General features: G+C 40.1%; 2 protein-coding genes and 1 long non-coding RNA gene across 3 annotated transcripts in view; 2 read left to right on the forward strand and 1 right to left on the reverse strand.

Moving 5' to 3' along the window:
• The window catches only part of TTPA (alpha tocopherol transfer protein), a 32,543-nt gene extending 30,578 nt beyond the window's left edge, over window positions 1–1,965 (forward strand). The window contains exon 6 of the transcript XR_006794347.3: window positions 1,520–1,965. The gene's annotated coding sequence lies outside the window, so the exon portion shown is untranslated. The remainder of the gene's footprint in view (window positions 1–1,519) is intronic.
• The window catches only part of LOC135364106 (uncharacterized), a 37,288-nt gene extending 32,934 nt beyond the window's left edge, over window positions 1–4,354 (reverse strand). The window contains exon 1 of the long non-coding RNA XR_010410685.1: window positions 4,032–4,354. This is a non-coding gene — a long non-coding RNA (uncharacterized LOC135364106). The remainder of the gene's footprint in view (window positions 1–4,031) is intronic.
• Window positions 4,355–4,509: 155 nt separating this feature from the next.
• Window positions 4,510–26,097, forward strand: GGH (gamma-glutamyl hydrolase). The gene is made up of 9 exons (XM_045896492.3): window positions 4,510–4,757; window positions 7,881–7,995; window positions 12,355–12,405; window positions 15,800–15,884; window positions 18,415–18,556; window positions 20,600–20,706; window positions 20,788–20,878; window positions 23,848–23,985; window positions 25,715–26,097. Exons 1-9 carry the CDS (start codon window positions 4,649–4,651, stop codon window positions 25,834–25,836), a joined length of 960 nt encoding a protein of 319 aa, XP_045752448.1. The 5' UTR covers window positions 4,510–4,648; the 3' UTR covers window positions 25,837–26,097.
• Window positions 26,098–26,335: the final 238 nt, after the last annotated feature.

Here is a 26,335-nt window from a genome sequence, read left to right on the forward strand (position 1 = left end):
CTCCCACAAATACCTATACAAGGTGATTTTATTTTAGTTTTCCCTTCCTCTCTCTCCTTTCCTCTCATTTTTTAACTTGCACTCTTCCTACTGGGCAGAATAGATGTTTATATTCTACTCTTTGACCCATGTCCCTACTCTTATTTTAGTATTAGTACTATAATGAAATATATTAAATGCTCACCATCAGTTATTTTGATATATTTTCCAAGTCATCTTCTCTTTAGATGAAATTCATCTTCTAGATTGTTTTCCAGGAAAGGTGTGTGAGAACAGTTATGTGTTTCTATAGTCCTCATACTTCAGCTGCATACAGAAATCTTAAGAATTTATGTTGAGTTTTCTTAAAATGATGCTCCATTATTGCCTTGACTTTTATGCTGCTCTTGAAAAGTGTGAGGTCATCCTAATATTCTTACCCACATAAGTAAACTGGTTATTTTGCTTAGTGGCCTTCATAATTTCTCCTTTTTCCCTAATGTCCAATGGTTTTACTAGGATAAGTCTCAGAGTTGGTCATTTCAGGTTGATTTTACCATTTTTCTCTTACTTACAGAAAGTCTCTTGGATTATAGTGATAAATAATGCTTTTGTTCCATTGCTTTGTTTTCTTCTTCTTCCAGGACTCCAATAATACATATGTTGAACCTTCTTTGCCTTCCATTTTAAGCACTTTTTCTCAGAACTGTTTTACTTTTTCATTCCGTTGGTTGTTTCCTCCTTTTCTTCACCGATGTTTATTAAAATTCTACTTGAATCTTTTCTGCCTTAGACAGACAGTGGTAATTTATTCTTCACTTGTGAGATGGTTTTGTCTTTTCCTTCAAATTTTTCCTGATTAGATCAACTCTTGAGGCATTCCTTCCTGTTTTTGTCCACTTCTTTTCTCAGGTTGTGAACTAGACTTGCTACATACACATATACACATTTATCTAATGCTTGTTTGAGAATACTTTAGTTTGGAGCTTGGTCTTACAGCTTTGTTGTTTTGAGGGAAAATTTTCTTTAGGTGAAATGTTACAACTTATCTTTTTTGTTTCACCTCAGAATAGTTTTGCATTGTGTTGGTCTGATTTTTTTTTTTTTTAATAAGCCTTTTGTGGACAATTTTCTACTTGAAAAGTATTTTATTGTGTCAGTATAGTGAAGTATAATTCCTTTAAGAGATAATGTTTTTGTGGTGGCAGTTTTATGTATGTAGGGGTGAGGTAGGGTGGCTGGCATGACTTATTTCTTCTGTTTCTGTGGAATCCTTAATTTTTCCCCTTCTTTCTTTCCCTCCATTGCCATGTCTTTAAGGGACACTACCCACTTGTCAGTGTAGCTGATTCTTCTTCAAAAGTAATGCTTTCTGAAGCTTCCACTTCTGGTCTCTTACTTTCAAGTTCCTTCTTGCTATAACTTACCAAGACCCAGGCTATGTTTGGTATGTTGGCACTTAACATTTGACATTTTCTTTCAAGGTTTGATTTTGCCTATGCTTTGTTTAATCATCCACTCCCTTTTTTCTTTTTCAAAGATTCTCTGAAGCCCTGCCTCTCCCACTCTCAGCGTCTAGATGTCTTGCAGCAGTGGAGGATGCTTTTTAAAATTTGGTACTATCAATTTTCTGATAACTGAATGTTTGTGGTATCCTCTGTCTCCTGATATTGCTAAAGGCTTGAATCACACGTAATTATATTTGCACTGCTTGTACATAATGTTTTTTTGAAAATGTGTGGAGAGTTTTTGGTTCAGGTGGTTGACATTATCCTCTAGACCCTGTTATCTCTTATTAATACAAATTTATCTTTGTTCATAAGCAGCTCCAATTCATTCATTTTCATGCTTTCTAATAGTCTACTAATTCTTCAATTTATTACCCATTCTCTTACACATCATTTACATTGCATTTAATATTTCACTATTATCAAAAAAATGTTAACAAAGAACATACTTATGTCTATTTCTTTATTCACACATCCAAGCATTTCTCTAGGGTATATATGTAGTATGTCTGAAAAGTGCTGGTTTATAGAATATGTGCATTTTTTAAAAGATTTTATTTATTTATTTGAGAGAGAGAGCAGGAGCGGGGCGGGGGGTAGGGGAGAGAAAGCGGCAGAGGGAGAGGGAGAAGCAGGCCCTCAGGTGAGTAGGGAGCCAGACACAGGGCTCGGGGCTCAATTCTAGGACCCCAAGATCATGACCCGAGCTGAAGGCAGCCGCTTAACCGACTGAGCCACCCAGGTGCCCCCAGAATATGTGCATCTTCACCTTTACCAGATATTCTCTAACTGCTTTCAATAATGGTTGTAATAATTTACAATTCTACTAGCAGTGTTAAAGAATTCTCATTTTCTACACACTTTATTATTTTCAAGGTTTACATTTTTGTCAATCTGATGGATGTGACGTATTATCTTAATTTACATTGCCCTGATGGCTATTGAAGGTTTGGTTTGTCTTTTCATATTCTTTCCCTAGTTTTCTTTTTGGATGTTGTCCTTTATTGAGTCCTTTGTATATTTTAGAAATAAACTTTTAAATTCTATATTTTGTAAACATATTTTCCAAGTTTGTGCCTTATCTTTAATTTTCTTAAAGTTATACAGATGTTTCAAAGCTACAGCACTGTCAAATCTATTATTTTTCTCCATTAACATCTGTATCTTTTTATACAATGTTTTATAAAATCCTTCTGACCCCCAGTGTCATGAACATGTACTACTATATTTTCTTATTGGAGTATATTTTGTTTTTCACATTTACATCTTTATTTTATTTTATTTATTTATTTATTTATTTATTTATTTATTTATTTATTTTAAAGATTTTATTTATTTGCGAGAGAGAGAATGAGAGAGAGCACGAGAGGGACGAGGGTCAGAGGGAGAAGCAGACTCCCCGCCGAGCAGGGAGCCCGATGCGGGACTCGATCCAGGGACTCCAGGATCATGACCTGAGCCGAAGGCAGTCGCTTAACCAACTGAGCCACCCAGGCGCCCAAAGATTTTATTTATTTATTTGAGACAGAGAGAATGAGAGACAGAGAGCATGAGAGGGAGGAGGGTCAGAGGGAGAAGCAGACTCCCTGCCGAGCAGGGAGCCCGATGCGGGGCTCGATTCCAGGACTCCAGGATCGTGACCTGAGCCGAAGGCAGTCGCTTAACCAACTGAGCCACCCAGGCGCCCTTACATCTTTATTTAAACGGAGTTTATTTTTGTGTAAAATGGCAGGTAATGATTTTTTGTCTGCAGATAGATACCTGCTCCAACACCACAAATTCATATTTACCAAGGCTCTTCCTCTGTTCAATTATGCTCAGAACCAGCTGAGTACTTAAGGCCTTTCCTAGTATCTTTAATCACATCCTTTGGGCTTCTCTCTCACCACGCCCTTCCACAGTAGCATTATTTTCTTGTCAAACCAGACTACTTATTGCAGTCACTCTTCTTGAATACGAAAACTCTATTCTTGCTCTCTCCATAAGTCATGTTCTCTTCCTGTCTTTTCTCCTTCCTAAATTATAAACTTCTTCTAAAAAACACATTGTCCAATTCACCTTTGCATCCTCACTAATTAGCACTGATTGAACAGACTTCTGATATTTGTCAAAGAATTTTATTCTTAATCTAATTTGGCCCTTGTAGGTGGGCACTTCCACCTAGTCCAAGCCCTATCTATACAGCTAGGTTTCCACACAGAAGGAAAAAGGCTTCTGTCTTTTATCGACCTTCCCACCAAAATACGCCCAGTGATTCTAAAGCTTTTCTAAAATTTTTAAACAGAACCCTCAAAACAGTTCTAACGCCCAGGAACCAAAGTATCATTTCTGCCCCTGTGTGTAGGACAGGCAAGTCTGTGGTCGAGGCTAACAGGAAAGGGGACGTGCCCCTCTGCAGGGGATGCCAGGGGCGGGCCCCTCCTTGAGCCACTTCGGAGGCGAGGCCGCGCGCCCGGGAACGCGGGCACATCCATCGTCCTTCCCTCTTCCCTTCGTTTCCTCCAGCTGCCTCGACCCTGAAAACTAGCAGGATGTAGAAATTACCTCTGAAGTCACTGTCTGTCCTTCCACGGAACGCTGGAATGCCCAGCTTGGCTGTCAGCATTCTTAAGGACACGGTCCGGCCTTTCAGGCGGGAGCTGCCGTGGGCGCAAAGTTCTCAGGCGACTTCTCGAATCTCTCAGGGGCCCCGCTTGCTGCCTGGTTACAAGATCCGGTCAGGCCGGGACGCAGGGGTTCCCCTCCGAGAGCCTGTGCTCCGCTACGGTGACTGAAGGTCACCTCCACGGCACAGTCGAAAGGGAAGATTCCGCCCACCCCAGGCCCACCCAGAAGTTTCCGGTCTTCTCCTCACGGGCCACCGGGCAGAAGCAGCGGTCGCGGGCTCGCGGGCGGGCAGAGTGAGGGCCGAGCGATGAGGCAAGACGCGCGACTGCGTCCCCAGAACCGGCCGCTCCCGCCCTGCGACCGCCGCGCGCGCCGGAACTGCATTTCCCATAGGCCCCCGCGGTGGGGCACCGCCCTCGCCTGTAGCCCCTGTGCGGCCGGGAGACCGCCCACGCCGCCGCCGCCGCCTCCGCCTCCGCCGCCGCCGCCGCTGCAGCCGGCCTCGGTGACCTGCCCGCTGTGCCTTTGAAAGGCAGCGGGAGGCGGCGAGCACGATGGCGAGACTGGAGCGCCTGCTGTGTGTGCTGGGCTTGGTCCTGTGCGGGGCGGCGAGCCCCGGGCTGTGCGCTTCTCGCGCCTCCACTTCCAAGAAGCCCATCATCGGTAAGAAGGCTGGGTGGGAGCCGCGGGCCTGCGGCCAGGTGTCGGTCCTGGGCGCTTCCCGCTGCTGGGTTCCAGCTGCTGCGTCCCGCCTCGGAGGTACCCGAGTCCAGGGTTACGATGTGTGCCTTCATTTGTAGCGAGTAAGAGCCGAGCCAAGGCACCGTTTCGATCGTGCCGAAATAGAGCTAATGCCTGGTGGTTTCCTCAAATTCATTCGGCTCTTGAGGTTGAAAGGGGGAGGGTGCGCCGGAACGAATCCTGCGGATTGTTTTTTTTTTTTTGTACATAGCTAGGAATTTCTGCTAACTCACCAAACTCTGTACATACGTATGTTTATTAAAATTTCAGGGAGTGAGGGCATATTTTAAGATATGCCTTATCTTTGCATTATCCCTATAAAAATCGAATTGACCAGATAATCAAAGAAATTATGGTATACTTTGGATGCTGCACCGGAGGGCCGCAGTGGCTAGTATAACCCTAATGTCAGTTCTACTGGTGTTAAAGCGAAGCATGTAATTTTTCGTTTCCAACAAATTTGTGTTTTAAAGAGTAAAATCAGTTTGCATTGCCAGAATAGACATTCGAGACAGGGAAGGGGGGAAGGCTACCCAGGAGAAATCAATCAGCCTAGAATTAAAATTTGCCAGAAGCAATTTATGTCAAACGATTAAGATTGGCTTTATTTTAGAGGTAGTATTATGCCATTCAAACTCTTTTACCTTCTGGGAAGGGGAACATCCTATTCTGTAACTAAATAGTAAGTAAATGAGTATTTTTTTTCATATATATTGCTAGTGCCTGGTTTTCAAATGGGTTCTGTATTTGGAACTTGGAATGCCTTATTTCATAGCTATTTAAAATGGTGGTTAGGTTCTCCAAGGAGAATTAACTCAAAATTCCAGGTAGTGTGTTGGGAATTGTGAGTATAGAGAGGAGGGAAAAGGGGGAAAAGAGGTGGGGGGATTCTTTTCCCTTTCCTGGAAACAGTGGTCGTCTGGGGTCAATTACAGAAAAAGGAGTGTGCTTTCAGTCACATCACTTAAGACAGAAATAGTTAACTAAGCACCTAGTATGTTCAAGGCATTGAATTAGGATGTGCAGAGGATTCACAGACAAGGAAACCTCAAAAGTTGTGAGGTGGCCTTAAAGTATGGGTGGAATTTTGGTCCCATTTTGAGGGACTTGCAGGTTGAGCTTTTCCCGTCCACAGATGGAAAAAGTGAGTAGGTGGGTAAAGGGGCAGGGTGGGGGAGAAGTTGGTGGAACGTACCTATTCTAATATACTTTTCTCCTTTCTGGTACTTATGTTCACATGTCCCAAACCCTTTTTTGTGGCCCCTCCCCTTGCCTGCCTTGTACCACTCCATTCCCCATTTCCTGTGACACTCTCTCATTCTTTCCCTTCCACATTTCATTTTCCTCAGTGAAGACCGACTGACTTAACAAATTTTGGCATTTGGCATGTGTTAACTGAGTGCCTGACAATGCCAATTTTTGTGACAAGCTGGAAACAGAGAAGTATAGACAGCTCTTCCTGTCAGGTGGCCTACGGAGACAATGAAGTGTTCCAGATGGTGAAGCAGCGAATGAAACTGGCACAGGTGTATTCTCCAGACAGACATGTTTGGATGTATATTGGGTGCCAGACTGTGCTGGGGCTGAGGTTTCAGTGATAAGAGGTAGCCTGAGAGGTAGGTGGGGCAGAGCACACAGGGTCTTGTAGAGTTTACAAAAGTTTAGGAACCCATTGAGGTACTTAAACAAGGAGATGCCCCCTGTGGATTTGTTATCTCTGATCTCATTTCCTATTGTTTTCTCCCGTTGCTCACATGAGCTCTAGTCATATGGACTCCTTGAAATGTGATAGGCACACACTTGACTGAGGGCCTTTGCACTTGCTGTTCCTCCACCCCTGGATCCCTCTTCTTCCAGATATTTGCATATGGTTTACTTCCTCATCTCTCTGAAGTCCTGGCTCTCAAATGTCATGTTCTACCTTCTCAGGGAGGACTTGCCTGGCCATCATATTTAAGAGACTTTCTTCCCCTGGATGGATGGGACCAACTCCTCCCCCTCTCCAAAACAGGCCTTCTTACTCTGCTTTACTTTTTTTCATTAGCGTTTACCACCAGCCATCAGACTTTATATTTTAACTTTTTATCTTGTTAATTATTCGTCCTCTCTTCTCTCCCTCCCACATACTAGGATTAAAGCCCATAAAGGAGGGATTTTTGTTTTGTTCGCTCATGTGTCTCCAGCACCTAGTTCAGTGCCTTATATATATTATGATTCAGGAATATACTGAATGAAGAAGTGAATGAATGAATGCATGGTGATATGATCAGATTTCTTTCCATGTGGAGAACTGGTTGGAGTTGTTGAGGATTGTTTAAGAAAGGATATAGATCTTTTAAGAAGCTATTGTAATAGTCTGAAGGGGAGGAGGCAGGATGTTGGTTGCTTAGATTATGTTGCTGATGTTGGAGAGATGTAGATAGAAGATATTTTCCACTCTTTTGCTTTATTGTCAAGGTAACAATGTCTTTGAGTGTGTGGGAGAGGAGAGGCCTCCTTCTAGCTTAAGGATGTGAGATTGATTCTAGGTTGTGTGAAGGAGGCTGGTGCTATTGTAAACCTGCTTTGGGGCTTATTTGGTCTCCTTGATGAGGTGAGAGAGAGGAGGCTACTTAAAACTCAGAGCAACCTCCACTGTTTTTTCCCAAAGTCTGAGGAAGTACTTACAGAAGAAGCTTTGTATTTAATTCTGTGAGTGAAACAAGTAAAGTAGTGGTATTTTTTTTTTAATTTTTAAGATTTTATTTATTTGTCAGAGAGAGAGAGCACAAGCAGGGGGCGCTGCAGGCAGAGGGAGAAGCAGGCTCACCACTGAGCAAGGAGCCCAATGCGGGACTCGAACCCAGGACCCTGGGATCATGACCTGAGCCGAACGCAGACACTTAACCGACTGAGTCACCCAGGCGCCCCAAAGTAGTGGTATTTTTACTGTGATTTGTTTCAGTTTCTGAGTAAGAAAAAAAGGAAATTGCTTGAAATTAAAACTATTTTTCTTTCTTTCTTTTTTCTTCCCTTCCTTCCTTCCTTCCTTCCTTTGTAATTCAGGAGTATTAATGCAAGAGTGCCGTAATAAGGACATGAGAAGCCTGGGAAAATATTATATTGCTGCATCCTATGTAAAATATCTGGAGTCTGCAGGTGCAAGAGTTGTACCAGTAAGGTATGATCCAATATTTTTTACACTGTATAAATAAAAACTCCTGTTTTTTCTCAAATAATTTTTTTATCTCAAAAATTAATGTTTCCTTTGCTAAATGATTGCATCATTTAAATGTGGTAACATTGCTCCTGATTTTTTTGCCAAATCTAATGCTTAGAGTCATTAAATTGTTTAAAGTATGAAGCTGTCTGTATTTACAATGCTATTAGAGGTCTGTCAAACATATTAGGTAAAGAATGAAATGGTAGTTTCCTATACCCCAGAAAAGGTGGTATTCATCAGACATTTGGAAAATAATGGAGTAAAAGAATCGATAAATTAACCAGCTTTATTCCATAATATTAGGATAAGGGAACACTTATGGAATGAAAGAGATTTTTAGAAGATGACTTTTAAAATACCTTCACACTCTACTTTAAAAATTTGTAAATGACTAACACAGCAGTGTTGCTTCAATATAAATTACAAGAATTGCAGTCTTAAAGGAGCTACATTACTTTTTGTGATGTAATGGCCTATTAAGACTAAAATGACATGTCATATTTTGATTGGGAAAGAATTGAATTTTTTAACAAACAAAACCTTATAAGTATTTATAATATCTTTTCACCCCAAATTAGCATATTTTAGAATCTTCCAGCTCTCCTATCTATTCCATCATAAGTGATTTCACACACAAAACACAATTGTGTGCTTTATGTAATTAATTCCACATTAAAAAGGTATAACGAAGAAAGGTACTGTTCAAATAAAACAGTGATAATCAAAATGCAAACATTACAACTGAGAGAATTATACCACAAAATGGCTTTATGTTTAGCTTCGTAAGGATCACCTTCTTGCTTAATCTTTTACATTTAACTATCTCTACCCCATTCGCTTTTGACATTCGTCTTTCATTTTTTTTGTAGCAAATCTAATTTTTCAAATGAAACCTTATTTGGAACTCAGATAACACCAGAGTTTTAGAGCTGAGGAGGTTTTCAAGTTTTCAGAACAGCGTTTCAAAGTTTTGATCATGGGAGCTTTTTCTGCAAGCGTTCTTTTAGGACATTAGTGCTGATAGCCTGGATGGGACATGGGAGAGACACAGGCAGGTAGACCAGTTCAGAGACTTGAGGTAGGCTAGGTGTGAAGTGATGAGAGCTTGGCTTACTTGTAGGATCGATGGGTAAATGTTCTCTAAAAGTATCAGCAAGATTTAATGACTAATAGAATGAAAGGACATAGGGAGGAAAAGTCAAGAATGACAAGTTTTGAAACTGGGCAAGTTTTGAAACTTGGGAAGTTTTGAAACTGGGGAAGTTTTGAAACTGAGAAAGTTTTGAAACCTAATGACTAGCAGCAGAATGCTGATATTTATGACGGAGTCACTGAAAATGTGACTGTCAGCATGGAGGTTAATTTCTAGCTTGGGTTCCCAAAGTTCATTTTAAGGTATATTGTTTGGAATTAGAATCATATAATCCTACAAAAACAATGTAATACATGGCAGCTAAATTCCCAGAGTAACCTCTAAAGGATGACCTAAAACAGAATGGAGTAAAGTGACCCCACTCATAATGTTGAATTTATTTCTGAATTTTGGATGCTGGGAGCCAACTTCCATGGTTTAGAAGGGAAAAGGAGGAGGATGGGAGACCTAGGCAAAATTCTGGAATAGGTAAGGAAGTTTGTTTTTGGTCTCCTGTCCTCTCCTGCCTGGTGCCCTGAGATTATCATAAATCCCCACTGTGGGCTAGTGGAACCCACGGGGCATCCTCCTCCTGAGAGGTAGCATGTGACATGGACTGTTCTTGGTTTAAAAATGTGTTTTGCTCACACAGCATTTTAAAACAGTTTTAAACATTTACAAATCAGAAGACTTCATAAAAGTCTGAATTTCTGGCCTTTTAGTTGTTGTTGTTCAAGACAATCATCTGGGGCTGACTTTAAATGAAGCAAGTGCCCACCATTGGCAACAATGCCTGTCACTCCTTTTCATGCTGCTGAAACTGTGTCATCCGCCATCATCACCAGGCCTAACCTGTTTTCTTTTAGTTAAAGAGAGAGTAAACTATTTCATACCCTATTGAGAAGGTCTTTGGTTTCTAGAAAGTTTGACAACATGCAAATAATATCTGTATTCAGAGAATGTGATCTGGCCTGTCTTCCCTGTCCGGTCTCTGGGGCATTGGAGTTCATGACACTTCATCCCCTCCACCCCCCAACAATTAAGCCCTTTAAGAATGATTAGCAGGGTCTAAAAGTTCAGTCATGGACAACATGGGAGCCATTTATTTAGAATTAATGAAATGACTGAAACTGGCCTACATGGCTAGCTGGTAGAGAAGTCCCTGGAATGTAGCTGAGTGATCTAAATCCATTCTGGTGATGATTGTCCTGGTTTAAATATCCATGGGGAAGATTCTGGGTCCTGACTGTTTGGTTCCCTTTTTATTGACCCAGTCTGGGGAGATGAGACTGGCAGAATACTGGGAATGTGGACTTACATTTCAATCTCCCTGTCACTTCCCAAGTCAGGGCCACTTGTCCATTCATCCTCCATCTAAGATAATGGTAAGCACCACTGCAATATCACCCACTGCTTTATAGCTCTCTGCTGGGAGGGGAAGTATTATGAATTTCTTCTTTTTTAAAGATTTTATTTATTGGGGCGCCTGGGTGGCTCAGTCGTTAAGCGTCTGCCTTCGGCTCAGGTCATGATACCAGGGTCCTGGGATCGAGCCCCGCATCGGGCTCCCTGCTCGGCGGGAAGCCTGCTTCTCCCTCTCCCACTCCCCCTGCTTGTGTTCCCTCTCTCGCTGTGTCTCTCTCTGTCAAATAAATAAATAAAATCTTTAAAAAAAATTTTTTTTATTTATTTATTTTTTAAAAGATGTATTTATTTATCTGAGAGAGAGAGTGAGTGAGAGAGAGCACAAGCTGGGGGGAATGGCAGGCAGAGGGAGAAGCAGACTCCCCGCTGAGCAGGGAGCCCGATGCGGGGCTCGATTCCAGGACCCTGGGATCATGACCTGAGCTGAAGGCAGACACTTAACTGACTGAGCCACCCAGGCGCCCCTCTTTTTTTTTTTTTTTTTAAGATTTATTTATTTATTTGAGAGAGAGAGAGAGCGAGCAAGCACGGGGAGGGGGAGAGGAAGAGGGAGAGAATCTCCAGCAGATTCCCTGCTGAGTGTGAAGCCCAACAGGAGGACTTGATCTCACAACCTTGAGATCATGACCTGAGCTGGAATCAAGAGTCAGATGCTTAACCGACTGAGCCACCCAGGCATCCCATATGAACTTCTAAATAGACCGGGACTTGCAGAGGTCATTTGGACTTAGAGAAGAACCTAGCACAACAAAGCACAGCCAAGTTCTGGGCATCATAAGTGTATTTAATTATGGGAGAGGTGTTCTAACTCCCCCTAAAACATTTCCTGGAGCAGAAATGGACCGTGGTTGACATTTGATCGTAAATCTACTTCTTTTATGGCTGATTGAGAGGGCATCATGCCTTGTTATTCTCTTATAGAACCAGAAGACTGCTTAATGTAGGAAAATTCTTGCAGGAATTTCATAACCATGATGCTGTCTTCTCTCGTTCTTGCATCTTCTTCGACTTTTGGAAGAACAAACCCATTTTACTGTGACTTAACTAAATTTTCACAGATTAGTCCCATTACTTTTTTCTGGAGAAGGGGATAAAATCATCAGTAGCATGGTGATGTTAGGAGCCCTTAAGTGGTGTTCGATGAAAGGCGCTTCAGATTACCTGGGCAACTTAGCTTCAGAATAATTGCCTGGTCTACAGTGAGGTGCATGTAGCCTATCCCTAGATCTGAACTCTTCTGACTTTTGAATACACAGTGGTCTCTCGATCTTTGCAGTTAGTGGCGGGGGTGGGATGAAGCGGAGACTTGGCATTTATATGTATTGTTTTTATCTGCCCAAACTGCCTGTAGTTAAGGGAAGCATATTAATAAATCTCTTTATTTCATCTTATATAAAGCTACCAAATATCCTTACCCGTTTTTGATAGTTCTCAGCTAGCAGAGAAATGACTGGTGCCCAAATATCATGGTCTTTAATGTTTGCCATATTAACATGTACTTCACAATATTAAATTATATGAGAACACAGGAAAACGTGTTTACTTGTCTGATTAGCAAAACAAGGATATAATTACAGTATGTGATTTTCATGTAGTTTGAAAAAATACCTCTAGGAAGTGAGAGAGCTATTGTCTGGTATTTAAGAATTACTTTTCATTTGTTTGTTTTTTTTTAATTAATGTGGGGACTTCATTTACAGCCTTACTTTTTCTCCTTAGGTTTTGGAAATAGATGTTTTGTAACTTCTTATTGTTTTCAGGCCTGATCTTACAGATGAAGAGTATGAAAAGCTTTTCCAATCTATTAATGGGTAAGTTGGTAGCATTGATTTGATATGGGGAATGAGGTGGATATAGTCTGCTTTTGCAAAAACATACTTATAAACATACATGTTTCTGTGTAACTGTCTTATAGTGGTATAATGTTAGTTTTCTGAGTTCTTTTATAGGAATTGTTTTGTTGAGAGATGAAGAAGTCCTGCAGAGGGAAGGCAGCTTAAGAAATAAATGTTGCACAGTAGATACATTTAGGTTTTTTTTTTTTTTTAACGTGTGACATAATCTTTGTTCTTTTAATGATTGTCTTAAACGTTTTGACTCCACTTTGAATGACATGGCATACTGCTTGCTCAGGGGATTTAGAAGTCCTAAGTCTGAGGTTAACAACTGGTTATCTTTCAGAAGATAATTTGCATAGAACTTGGAAAAAAATTTTCTGTCATCTGGCTTCACCACAAAAGATGATTGGCTAGCTCAACAGAATAAGACTTTTAATCACATGAAAAATGTTCGACATTACTCATAATTAAAGGTTAGGTAATTATAGCAATTATAAACTTTTTTAACTATCAAGTTGATAAAGATCAGAAAATTTGTTACTACTCTATGGTGAGGGTGTGAGGTAACAAGCATTCTCATACTTTACGGGTGTGTGTTATACAGTTTTTTGCAGGGTAGTTTTGCAATATCTATTGAAATTGAAATGGAATTAAAAATGCATATACCTTCTGACCCAGGTAATCTGTCAGAAGGAATTTTTTTTTTTTTTAAAGATTTTATTTATTTATTTGAGAGAGAGAGAGAGAGAGCACAAGAGGGGGGAGCGGGAGAGGGAGAAGCAGACTCCCTGCTGAGCAGGAAGCCCGATGCGGGACTCGATCCTGGGACTCCAGGATCATGACCTGAGCCGAAGGCAGTCGCTTAACCAACTGAGCCACCCAGGCGCCCAGGAATTTTATTTTATAAATATATTTTCCCTGTTATGTGAAAACTTAGGCCCAAACTTAACGCATTGTAGAATTGTCTGAAATACCCCCGGTTTAGAAGCTGCCCGGTAGTCTATCAGTTGGGAATTGGGTAAAAAAAATAGACTACATGCATATAATAGAGTATTATGCACAAATTTTAAAAATGAGGATATCATTAGATGCTGGTTTGGATCACTATTGTTATGTGAACAATGTGATATTGTTATATAAAACAAAGCAAGGCATATAATGGTATTTATAGTATACTCCCATTTGCTTTTGTTTTTTTTTTTTTTTAAGGTAGGGATGAGGAGATTAGCACAGGGTAATCTGTCAGGTGAACACACAGATTTTAAAGGTGGTGGTTTTTAAAGATTATTTATTTATTTATTTATTATAACACTTGCCAGCAGGGAAAGAACAGAGGGGGAGGGAGATGGAGAAACAGACTCCATGCTGAGTACGGAGCCCTACATGGGGCTCAGTCCCACAACCTTGAGATCATGACCTGAGCCAAAATCAAGAGTCTGACGCTCAACCGACTGAGCCACCCAGGTACCCCTAAAGGTAGTTGTTTTTGATTGGGAGTTGGGTGGAGGGAGTCTATTTTATGATAAAGCTTTTATAAAAAGAGTTTCTTTTTTTTCCACTTATAAAACTGTTTATTACTACTTAAAAAAAAAAAAAAAAGCTATGAGTAAAACATTTACAGTGCCCCATTATGTGCGGTATACTTTGGCATAGAAAAGATAAGTAAGTCCAGGTCAGAATATATGGTAGAACCTCAAAAATATACAAAAAAATATATACCAGAAAATGAGCTAACTCTCATGCAACTTCAGAATCGCCTTTATTGAGCCCCAATTACACAGTAGACCCCATACTGCTTTGTGGGGGAACACAGAGATGAAAAGGCAAAGTCTTGTTTTAAAGTACTTTCCCAGTCTGGGAGAGACAGTCAGATTTTACTTTATGAAAGGACTCTGGCATTAAACACACCAGATTTGATCAGAGGCAGCTTTTTAGACACTGAGTGAATGAAAAGGGAGACCTGCTAATGAATCTTCATTAAGCCACTTTTAATTATAGGGTTTTCTGTATGGTTCTACCTTATAGTTTGTAGGTTTTCTACTAGACTAGGAAAAATTCCTCATCCTTGTCTCTCCAAGCTAATACCAAGATGCAGAATATATTTGTTGAATGAACAATAGTCTCAAAAGTGAACTTTCAGGGAGCCTGGGTGGCTCAGTTGGTTAAGCATCCAGCTCTTGGTTTTGGCTCAGTTCATGATCTCAGGGTCGTGAGATTGAGCCCTGCATCAGGCTCTGCGCTGAGCGTGGAGCCTGCTTGGGATTCTCTATCTCCCTCTCCCACTGCCTCCCCCACCCCCCTACCCCCGCATCGCATGTGTGCTCTCTTGCTCTCTCTCTTTCTCTCTCTCTTAAAAAGAAGTGAGCTTTCATATATCTCGAATTCATATTTAAGTATTTTCAAAATTTTAACACATTTAATCCAGCTTGTGTAATCTTTTTTGAATATCTTTGGTTATTTCAAGACTTGTTATTAAATTTTAAAATTAAAGCTAATTTAAAAGTTGATATAAAAACATAGTAAATATTTTTCTGTATCTCTCCTTTATGGGTAGAGTAAAATAAAATCAAACATGACTTCCCCTCTTTTCCCCCAGACTTTTTCCAGAATTGTAATTTTGTTCTTTCAAAATTTTTTAATAGTGTGCATATTTTGGAAGAAATTTCAGGGTGATAATAAAAAATTAAATTCTCATGGATATTTAATTCTAGCCTACATATATTTTTATGAGCACTTTGTTCTTTATGATTAAAAATAATTCTCTGTGAGCCAAAACTGACTCATGATTATGGGCCTCCAGCTGATTTTTGACATCACTGATCCCTTGGTTTAAACCTAGCTGTACCTGGCATTTTATCTTGACTTGATTTCTAACTTTGTGTACTCTCCTTCCTTCCCCCACTTATTTATCCTTAATTTATTCACACTCGGGCGCCTGGGTGGCTCAGTTGTTGAGCGTCTGCCTTCGGCTCAGGTCATGATCCCAGGGTCCTGGGATCGAGCCCCCATCGGGCTCCCTGCTCCTTGGGAGCCTGCTTCTCCCTCTGCCTCTCTCTCTCTCTCTGTATCTAATGAATAAATAAATAAAATCTTTTTAAAAAAAAATTTATTCACACTCTAGCTCAAAAATAAACTTGTTTATTGAAGAAGTTTTAGAAGAATATGTGCTTCTAGAAGTATTGTTAACTGTGGTAGTTTACGAATGTGTAGGAGTGTAAATATGTTATATATTTTTGCCACAGTTTTCTTACTTTCTTTAATGATCTTGTTGTTTGCATGATAAGGAAAAAGTTGTTTTAAAATAAAAAGAGTGTTTATTTTCTGTGGGCTGTGGGGTTGAAAGGCACCCTATTTGACGTTGTTTCAGAATCCTTTTCCCTGGAGGAAGCGCTGATCTCAAGAAGTCAGGTTATTCTCTGGCAGCCAAAAAATTTTATGATTTGGCCAAACAGGTAGGTGTCAGTTATTGCCTATTATTCCAGGTGGGTTTTTGTAGTTTTCCATGAGGATAATTCTTTCCTAAGCATGTAGTAATACTTCCCGCACAATTACCCTAGCCTCATCCTGCTTTAACTTTTGAGCTTCCTGCTCTTTAGCAGCGCATGGCAGCGCTCACCTGTCTCCTGTGGGCTTCCAAGGGAGCCAGAGCCCCGCAGCCTGGCCCTCTCCCTTAGTGCTTATCGATACGAACCAGGTCCTCACGCTGGCTTAGTGAGCTATTTTTTTAATGTACCAGGCATTGTTCATATGTTATTAATTCTCATCTCCTCTTGAAAGCTGCTCTTTGTGCTGACTTTTGGACAAAGGTCAAGGTCAAATAGGGTGGAAAGGTCAAATAGGATGGACTTTGACCTTTCTTCACAGTTACCCTAGACTCCACATTCAGTTACCAGGCAGAGCCTCTTGAGTCCTTTGTAATGTCTCACGCTGAGCCTGACTTTGCACCCCACCTCAGATCCTTACTATTTCACTCCTGAACTATAATCTTGCTGGCGCTTGTATCTCCCCCTGCCCTTAAATATTTCCCTAAAGAACTGCTTTTAGCATATGAGATACTTGTTTAAAAACTTTTAATGGGTAGGCTTTTAAATCATCTGTAGCCTTTCATAGTCTTTGGATCAAGACACAGACTGTGTGTCCACAGCCCCATTTTCTAGCTTTTCTTTCTGCATATAATTGAAGCCAGTGTGGTATTTCTAGCATATATTCTGTGTCCTCCTACTTTTAAATCGGCTTAGTCTGTTTCTTTCCATTCCATCCCTAATTCACAACTTGGTCCATCTTTTCAGGCTAAGGTGCTACTCTCCTTCTGTGAGAGGTTTCTTTCCCAACTTCAACAGGAATGGCATCCCGCTCCCTCTTAACTTTTAGAATATTTTGTTGTAGAAGAGTTCAGACATTTATTTAGCTCCTACTCGGTAAGATGACAGGGTCCATGACCTTCAGGAACTTCTATGTCAGAAGACAGAATATCTTGAGGTTAGTTATTCATGTCTCAGCAGATTTCATGGTTTTAACACCCTTTGAGGTGTTCCTCATTTCATATAATATGGTACCATGTACTGAGTACATGCTCAATGGATTTTTTTTTTCTTGAAAAAGTGAAAAAAGTGGAAATTTTATAATGTGAGTGATTTAAAATGCATTTGGCAAATATATATGAACATTATAAAGTAGTCATTTTTCCTTTTGCATACAGGGACTCATGTAACCAGCTTGCTCAATTGAAAAAAAAAAAAGGAACCACCCAACTCCTGAGACCCAAAAGTCTACTTTTTGAGACGTAATTAGCTACTTAAAGATTTCAAAACAAAGGAAAAAAGCTCAGCAACCTTGAACTTATTTAGCTACAACCACTGGGAACCACAAAGCTCTTGCTGAAGAAGCCTTGAGAAGTGAAGTCTGTTAGATCTTTTCAGTCCTACTCTGTGTCCTTTGCTCTGCGAGGCTTTGTGGAGGATTCACAGAAAGTAAAAGATGTGGTCCCAGCAAGCGAGAAATGAAATTTGGTACATATGGAAACTGAGCAGTTAAACTCTCCTTTGTGTTTATTATAAGTAAATGCAGTATGGCCCTCCAACTTAATGTATGCAGTTCTAACTTCTAAAAATAAAATTTCCCAGACCGGCATAGAAAGTGTTAAAAATCCTGCCTTAGGATAGAAAGTATAGGAATTAATGTAATTCTGTATTTTTCTCAGTAAGGAACAGAAAGAAAAAGAAAGCCCTAACAATTTCCTCATTTAAAATGAGCGACATGTTATATTTTACAATCTATACAGGAAAATCACTGCTTTTAGAAAAGTTGCAAAACTCAAGTTTTGTAACTACCAGTACATAGGGATTTAATCTTTACTTAACCAGAAAATTCATTCACTAGAAGACTTTTTCCCCATTCATGCTAGTTGTTGTGACTTTGAAGAAGCTCAATACATTTGTACTTTTTCAGTTGACAGCTTTTACTCTATACAAATTTATTTTACTTTTGCTTAGCCTTTTCCTTACTGACTGTTCCTTTTCTTCCAGATCATGGGTTTCCCCTGATTTAAATTTAATTAGCTGAAAGTGCTATAATGCAGCTATTACTATAAATTCCAAGATAATGAAGGACGGACTTCCGAGTGTGTTCAAAGCAGACAATCATCCAAAGCAACAAGATCCGTAGAAGATGTATCAATAGACATCTATGTAGCATTATCTTTGATATTTGCAGTCCCTAATTGTTACTGGTATCGCTTGGTAGTTGCCTGGCAGATGTCAGTCTTTTTCCCAGCACAGCTGAGATTGAATAATTTGATTGACTAAAACTGAATGATTATGTAGATCTGAGGAAAGATTAAGTGATAGCCTCCTTACGGATCCTGGAAAATTCTTTAGAAATGCATGCATGACTCAGATGCCTGTCTTGTAATGACAAATCAAATGTATAATTTTTGTTTTGAAAAGTTTGAATAAGCTTAGTTTTCTCTTTCACTCTGCAAAGAGTTTTGATGATGGAGACTATTTTCCTGTGTGGGGCACTTGCCTTGGATTCGAAGAGCTTTCATATCTGATTAGTGGTGGAAAGTCCTTATTAACTCTCACTCGTACTAATGGAATTGCAATGCTGCTGAACTTCACTAAAGGTGGGAATTCTCTTTTTGACCCTTTTAAAAATATTACCTGGGCAGGATGAGTAAGTGGCAAATATCCAAGTCAGAAGCACTCATGTTTACTAATTTTCAGATTATTCATACAAGCTGACGATGTGAATGATGTACTGAGCTGTGAAGATGGCTTAGGAGCTTTGAGTTTTGATAATTCATTACCTGTAGTAACACAGGACCATGCATGATTAACACCTCTAAAATCGGACCCGGGTTTGAGTCCTAGCTTCATCCCTGTTGCCTTGGGGAATGGTTTAACCTCCCATGACTTTAATTTCCTGATTTTAAAGGGTTTTCCTCTTAAGGTTGTTTGTGAGGATTAAATAAGATACTGCTTTCCAGCTACTGTGCCAAGTGCTTGAAATACAACTCTCATAAATGGTAGCTATGAATTATGATAGTACAGCACTTTTCCCTTGGCTGTGTGTACTCTGTTTTAACCCTAGCTGTGGTGTACGCAATTCGATTCTGGTACTAACCACTTGGACTTAGCGCAGACTCCATAGTTATAAGTTATCTCCCCAATTAGTCTGCCCTTATTTCAGATACCAGCCACAAGTCACATCCCCAGGCCACCCACACTTCTGACCAACTGTCCACAATCTTGAGGATGCCCATGACCCTTCCTGAGGTTCAGTAATTCACCAGAATGACTCACAGAACTCAGGAGAGTGCTGTGTTTGCACTAACAATTTTATTGTAAAGGCTACACATAGGTTGAGGTCCCAGAGGGAATGCAGAGCTTCCATGTCCTCTCCCTGTTGAATCAGAACATATCACCCTACTGGCATGTCAATATGTTCACCAACTGGAAAACTCCCATGAGCTTTGTTGTCTGGAATTTTTTATTGGGGTTTCATTGCAAAAGCAAGGTTGATTAAATCATTGGCTGTGTGCCTGAACTCAATCTCCAGTCCCTTTTTCATCCCTGGAAATCAGGCTGGCTCAAAGTCCTAACCTACTCTAATCATGTGGTTGATGTTTCTGATGATCAGCCATATCCTGAAGCTATCTAGGGTCCCACTGTGAGTCACCTCGTTAGCATTACGAAGACACTCCCATTTCTCAGGGATTTCTGAGTTTTAGAAGCTCTGTTATCAGGAACTCAGGGCGGAAGACCAGGAAGATTCTTTGTTATAGCACTCTGTGTAAATAGGTAATGATTCTTTTAGGTTACCTGATCTCTGAATCCTGAGTTGAGTGCTGTCAGCTGTTCCTGTTCTCATAAGGATTTTGGATGGAAAGCAGTAGTTGTTATACATAGAACTTATAGAATGCTCTATACTTTTCAAAGCTCTCTCTTGCATTATCTTACTTAATCATTGCAAGAACTCTGTGGGAAGTACATGTATTAGGTCCGACTATTTTGGATGTATGTGGTGAAAAACCAAGCTTATATGAAAAAGGTATAGAATCCACTGAAGTAAGGTACTTGAGTGGATTTTTATTATCTGAGGTGCAGGGATTCTCGTGGAAGCCATTAGCATGCTGAATGAGAGGCTTCATTTAGGGAGAGCTGGCATCAAGGTAAATTGCTCTTTTTGATCTATTTACTGAGTAGAGATTTCTTGGCCTGTTTAATGTTCTTTCCTACATTGTTGGTATTTTTAAATCTTTTAAATTCCAGATACCTTTGAAAATATGTTGAATGTTCTGGATCATTTCCTGAGAAAACAAAAATATATTCATGTGGTAAATTGTACCTGTTTTCAAGAGAACTCAAGTTAAGATTTTCTGCTTGCTCTGTGGCTAGCCTGATAATTATCATATCAGAAAGATTTTAGTGATTCATGTTAAAATTCTAGAAGAAAAGTACTTAAATATGGAACATATTTGAATTTCTGTGTTAAAGTCATTTTGTGTTTGACTAGAATACGTATGTGGAAATGATATGTTTTGCTTATCATTTAGTCATCTTGATTGTGTCTTAATAATGGCCTTTTTTGGCCACAGATCAGTGACTTCAGTGAATTTTATTTTTTCTGTGTTTAAATTATTTCTCTTGTGCCTAAATTATTTCAGATGCATCGCAGAGCAGAATGTTCCAGAATTTTCCTGTTGACTTGTTGAAGTCATTATCAACGGAACCTCTGACTGCAAATTTCCATAAGTGGAGCCTCTCCATGATGGTATTGTATTAATTAACAATGAAATTAATGCATTTAGATTAACTACAGAAGTAATTATTTTGTTTTATTTTTACACTCTAGAATTTTACGATGAATGAAAAGTTAAAGAAGTTTTTCAAAGTATTAACTACAAATACAGATGGCAAGATTGAGTTTATTTCAACCATGGAAGGTATATATCATGGCACACGTACACTTTATTTCACTTATGTTTATATATATTAATTTTGATTTTATACTTCTCTTATGAGTAAAATCCTTTACTCTGGGGTGTGAAGATAGAAGCTAGGGCATTTTTGGGGACAGGAGATATGCTTTTGTCCATGTTCCAAATCAGTTGTGATTTACCTGGGTCATCTGGTGGGTGGAATGATGGAGAAGGAAAGTAAAGAATAAGGGGAGAGTAGAGGAAGAAGTAAATGGAAAAAATGACTTCTGTTTCTAGCAGTGTACCATGACAGATCGTCCTCCAAACAACAACAAAAAACATGACTCATGTTCAGAAAAATATCTTCCTAAACAAAAGTTTACCCCACTATCCAAAAATAGAGCCTTCCTATGAAACTCCTAAGCCACAGTGGCACAAAGCAAAGAGTATCCTTCCACTTTCGAAAAGTTCTCGTTAAGCCACTTTGGTTTTATGAAAGACCTGCATGAGTCCCTGTTTCCACTCACTGAAAGAAAGCTGAAGAGGATTTTCGCTTTTATGAAGAAAAGCCTACTGTACTAATGTAAGTCTTTCATAACAGTGAAGTGGCGTAAGGTGGACATTTGGAAAGCGGAGGGATACCTGTACATTGATGAAGTGACAGGATACTCAGGCCAAAACCTCTGGGAGTTAAGTGGTGTCCTTTTTGTTGTAGGTGTACAACATAGGGATTTGACAATTCTCTATCTTATGCAGTGCTCACCACAATAAGTGTACTTACCTATCACCATACAAAGTTCTTACAATTTTATTGACTGTATTCCCTGTGCTGTACTTTTCATCCCTGTGACTTACTTATTTTATAACTGGAAGTTGTAACTTTTAATCCCTTTCACTTATTTTGCCCATCCCCCACCCCCTTTCCCACTGGCAACCACCAGTTTGTTCTCTGTATTTATGAGTCTGTTTCTGTTTTTTGTTTGTATTGTTTTTGAGATTCTACATATAAATGAGATCACATGGTATTTGTCTCTCTCTTTCTGGCTTATTTCACTTAGCATAATACCCTCTTGCTCCATCCATGCTGCCTCAAATGGCAAGATTTCATTCTTTTTTATGGCTGTGTAATATTCCATTATATGTTTATGCCACATCTTCTTTATCCATCCATGTATAGCTGGACACTTAGGTTGCTTCCATATCTCGGCTATTGTAAATGATGCAGTAAGCTTAGGGGTGCATCTATCTTTTTAAATTAGTGTTTCCATTTTCTTTGTGTAAACACCCAGCAGTGGAAATACTGGATTCTATGGTATTATATTATTAAGTGGAGTATTTAAACCAGTATTTAAACCAGCATTATTATTGAATCAGGAGAACTTGAGAGGAAGCTCACGAACCCCCTACAATGAAGGTACCCCATGCAGCAGGACCCTCAACAAAGCCTGCCCGCAGAACTGTGAGAATTGCCATCTTGAACCTTGACCCTAGGGAGTGGGGGTGGTGGTAAATAAGCCCTGAGCATTCATAATGACATGCGGGTCAATTGTGGCCTGCATTAAACTAACTGGTCAAAATTTTTGTTTAAAGTCATCTCAGACTGAGAGTGTCCCAACGTTTATGGCAGAAGCAAGTATCAGTAATTCTCTCTGGAGAAAACTATATTTATCCCAGACTTTAAGGGATTTCTATTATGAGGCTTTAAGGAAAATGACCAATTCCTGGCCGAAAAATTACTACTGTGCAAGGAAGCAAAGTACTACAAATGAGAACTTACAGAAACAGTCTTTGAGTAGTCTTTGAGTAGAAACAGTAGACAGTCTTTGAGTCAGTGAGAGGCCAGGGTACTGGGGTGGAGTAAACTGGAATAAGCGGGATGTTGTTTATGTTATTCAAAGATTGGCTTGCTCTTGGGGGAGGTCAAAGATCGAAGGGTTTATAAACAATATCTGGGGAATTCTGGGAAAGGTTGGTCAGCCCAGTCAGAAGTGAGCCAATTATCTTCTTTTTAACTCTGTTTCCCTCCTCTTTGTTTTGCTTCCAAGGAGAGCATTGACATTCACCAAAGCATCCTAAGTTAGAAACTTAGATGTTGTCCTTGACTTCTTGCCCTCCTTCTCCACATCTAAAAAATGTGTGCCACTTTCTGCTCCTCAGATGCTTGCAAATGTCACCTCCCCTCCCTCCAGCTTAGCCCTGTTCTACTTCTACATTAACTACCTTCCGCCTGGACTCTTCGGTAGCCTCCTAACTGTCCACAAAGCCACTTTCCAGGTAGCCTCTGATGACCCTTCTGAAACACCAGTCATGAGGTTAGGAGCCATTTCACAGACAGAGGGACATAGTTTAGGCCGAGACAAACTGGCTTACATAAAAGGACACCAAAAACGTGTGGCATAGTTCATTCTCCTATGAATACATCATTATGGGAGGGGATGAAGACGCAGGATGAGGTGGTGGTGGGGGAACAGACCCATCGTGGAAGAAACTTGTGCCCTAATCACACGGGCTCCCTTCTGTTAAACTGGGGTATATTTAGAGGCTCAACTATTTTACTCTCCTCTGATTACCTACTAAAGCAGGTCATATTACGGACTGTAAAAGGTTGAAAGTCAGTGAAATGGATTGTGAATATTCACACTGTGAACTGAAATTCTTTATTTTGTCTCTGGGAGAATGAGCACAATTTGACTCTGCCATTGTGAATTATAAAATAATGTTTTACATAGGGTATAAAACATAACTCCATTGTAAGTAACATCTTAGACCGCTTTTTTTTTTTAAGATTTTATTTGAGAGAGAGAGAGAGAACGTGCATGCGATGGGGAGAGGAGCAGAGGGAGAGGGACAAGCAGACCCGACACAGGGCCCAATTCCATGACCCCAAAATCACGACCCGAGCCAAAATCAAGAGTCGGACGCTTAACCGACTGAGCCACCCAAGTGCCCCTTAGACCATTCTTAATACTTACTCGTTTGTGTTCTTCATGCAGGGTACAAGTATCCAGTATATGGTGTCCAGTGGCATCCAGAGAAAGCACCTTATGAGTGGGGGAATTTAGAAGGCATTTCCCATGCACCCAGTGCTGTGAGGGCTGCATTTTATTTAGCCCAGTTCTTTGTTGCTGAAGGTAATGTGTGGGTATATAATTTTATTGTCTAGTGTAGTCTTGGAGGAAATTGCCCTCATCTGAAGTTTGTTTACTCTTTTGCTCTATAGATGTTCTGTAAGTTTAACTTTAACAAAAAAAATCACGTGAAAGACCTGAAATTGAGATACTAGGCATTCAAATAAAACCAGGACAATTATTTCAGTTAACAGTATTGGACACTCTAAAGTGCTGTGAATTCTTGAACAACAGTGTAAAGATTGAGTTCTTTTTTTTCTTTCTATCTTGAATACTTTTTAAAAAAATTTGCTTCATTACACTTCTTTTTAGGAATAATGCTTTAGTTTTAACATTCTCTGAGAATTAGATGTTATCTTTCTAAGAAAGCAATATAAATTGAATATATACTCACCAGCCTGTGATTTTAAGGCTGCCTGTCTGCAGGCGTTAGCACACTGGAGACCGTTAATAAGCTTTTCCTGCTCTTTCATATAAACGCAAAGACATTTTCATGCTGTTATGTTTGTGGGTAAAACTGAGAATTTGGTTGTAGATGCTTAGGTTTTTTTTTTTTTTAATATTTATTTATTCATGTGTGAGAGAGAGAGTGGGGGGAGGAGCAGAGGCAGAGGGAGGGAGGGAGAGAGAGAATCCTCAAGCAGACTCCCCACTGAGCATGGAGCCCAATGTGGGGCTCGATCCCAGGACCCCGAGACCATGATCCGAGCCAAAATCAAGAGTCGGCTGCTCAACCGACTGAGCCACCCAGCACCCCTAGATGCTTAAGTTTTAGTTGAGTGATACAGGTATGAGACAGAGCTACAGACCCAACTGCAAGGGGCAGGGCATCACTCTGGCAAGGCGTGAACTTCACACATTGTGTTTGCCCCCTCTCTCCCAGCTTGCCTGAAATTTTTTTCAACCCTCCTGCTCACACTCCTTAGGAAAGTACTTCCTCCTGAGTTCACTCTGGTTACGTTCAGTTGAATGGGTCATTTCATGACAAAAACCCCAAACTGAAAACAAGATTCTCCCGTGTGCCATATTAATCCCAAGGAAACTTTCCATGTCATGCGTATGGGAATAAATGAGAACAGCAATAGGTCGAGTTTGTTGCGGTATTAGCACATGGCAGAGCTATTTCTTTTATCTTTATTTCCCAATATCCTGCTTTCTAAAAAATGCCACAAAGCCTGTATTTATTTCGACTCAAGGATAAAGTCTGAACCTTCCCCGCTTCCCACTCCCGCTTCAGCCAACTTCTTTGTGCCTCCTTGTGTGTCACATTGCGGCCTTACTTCTCACTTTTCCACTGGCCTCAGCTTTGCCAGTCTCTTCGTTCTCTCTACTCTGGGAGCATCTCGGTGAAGACAGACTGTGGAAACACCACGCAATGTCCACTTCTGCTAGTGACTAGACGAGGCTTCTTGAGTGCTAGGTCCTTGCCCTGGTTATATTTCCATCCCCGGGCCCCAGCAAGTCTTGCACACAGTAGGCCCTTAGTGAGTGTTAAGATCAGCGGGAGAGTGAGCCCCCCACCGGATCTGCTGCAGGGCAGATGTAGACGCTTTTTCAGTAGGCGATAAATCAAGTGCTACTTTATTTGGGGGAAATCTTATAAGGCATTTCTCCTTTTCTGGTGCTATTTTCCCCGCTTAATACTGCTGATAATAGGAAGAAATGTTATAAAGTAGCCCTTTGGAAATTTTATCCTATCTTTTTAAAAATGAACACTGTCTTTTTCTTGCAGCTCAGAAAAACAGTCATCATTTTGAATCTGATGTTGAAGAGAATGAAGCACTGATTTATCAGTTCCATCCAGTTTATACTGGAAATATTTCTTCATTTCAGCAAAGTTATATGTTTGATTGAGAGCCTGCAATGTGTTAACAGAGAAATTTTGAATCATTCCATGATTAAACTGTTGCAGTAACTCACTACTCATGGTAATAATGGAAAGCCACAGAGATTCCTTTTCTGTGGTGTTACTGGCTCTGATTCTTTGTTTAGTGTATTTGATTATTTTTATCACATTTGATAATCAGTGAGACAAGTAAATAATTGCAGTGTATTTCATGGAAAAGCTTTTACCTGAAGAATGGATTGAAAATACAAATATTTTTTTCTCATTGACTGATTGTGGAAATAAATACCTCCCACTAGCCATCCACCCCATCCTTGCTGAAGACCCTTTTAAAATCCTACCTCTAGTTCACTGTGAGTCTTTTGAGTCTTGGAAGTATTGGGATGTGTGTGTGTGTGTGTGTGTGTGTGTGAGAGAGAGTGTGTGTGTGAGGGTGTGTATGCGTGAATGAGAGAGTGTGTGTGTGTATACACACATATTTCCTTTTCTGCCTTTTCAGCTCCACAG

The sequence above is a fragment of the Mirounga angustirostris genome, unplaced genomic scaffold, assembly GCF_029215605.1.
Source record: "Mirounga angustirostris isolate CCGP_5_RB_7025 unplaced genomic scaffold, mMirAng1.0.hap1 SCAF_4, whole genome shotgun sequence".
NCBI lineage: Eukaryota > Metazoa > Chordata > Mammalia > Carnivora > Phocidae > Mirounga > Mirounga angustirostris.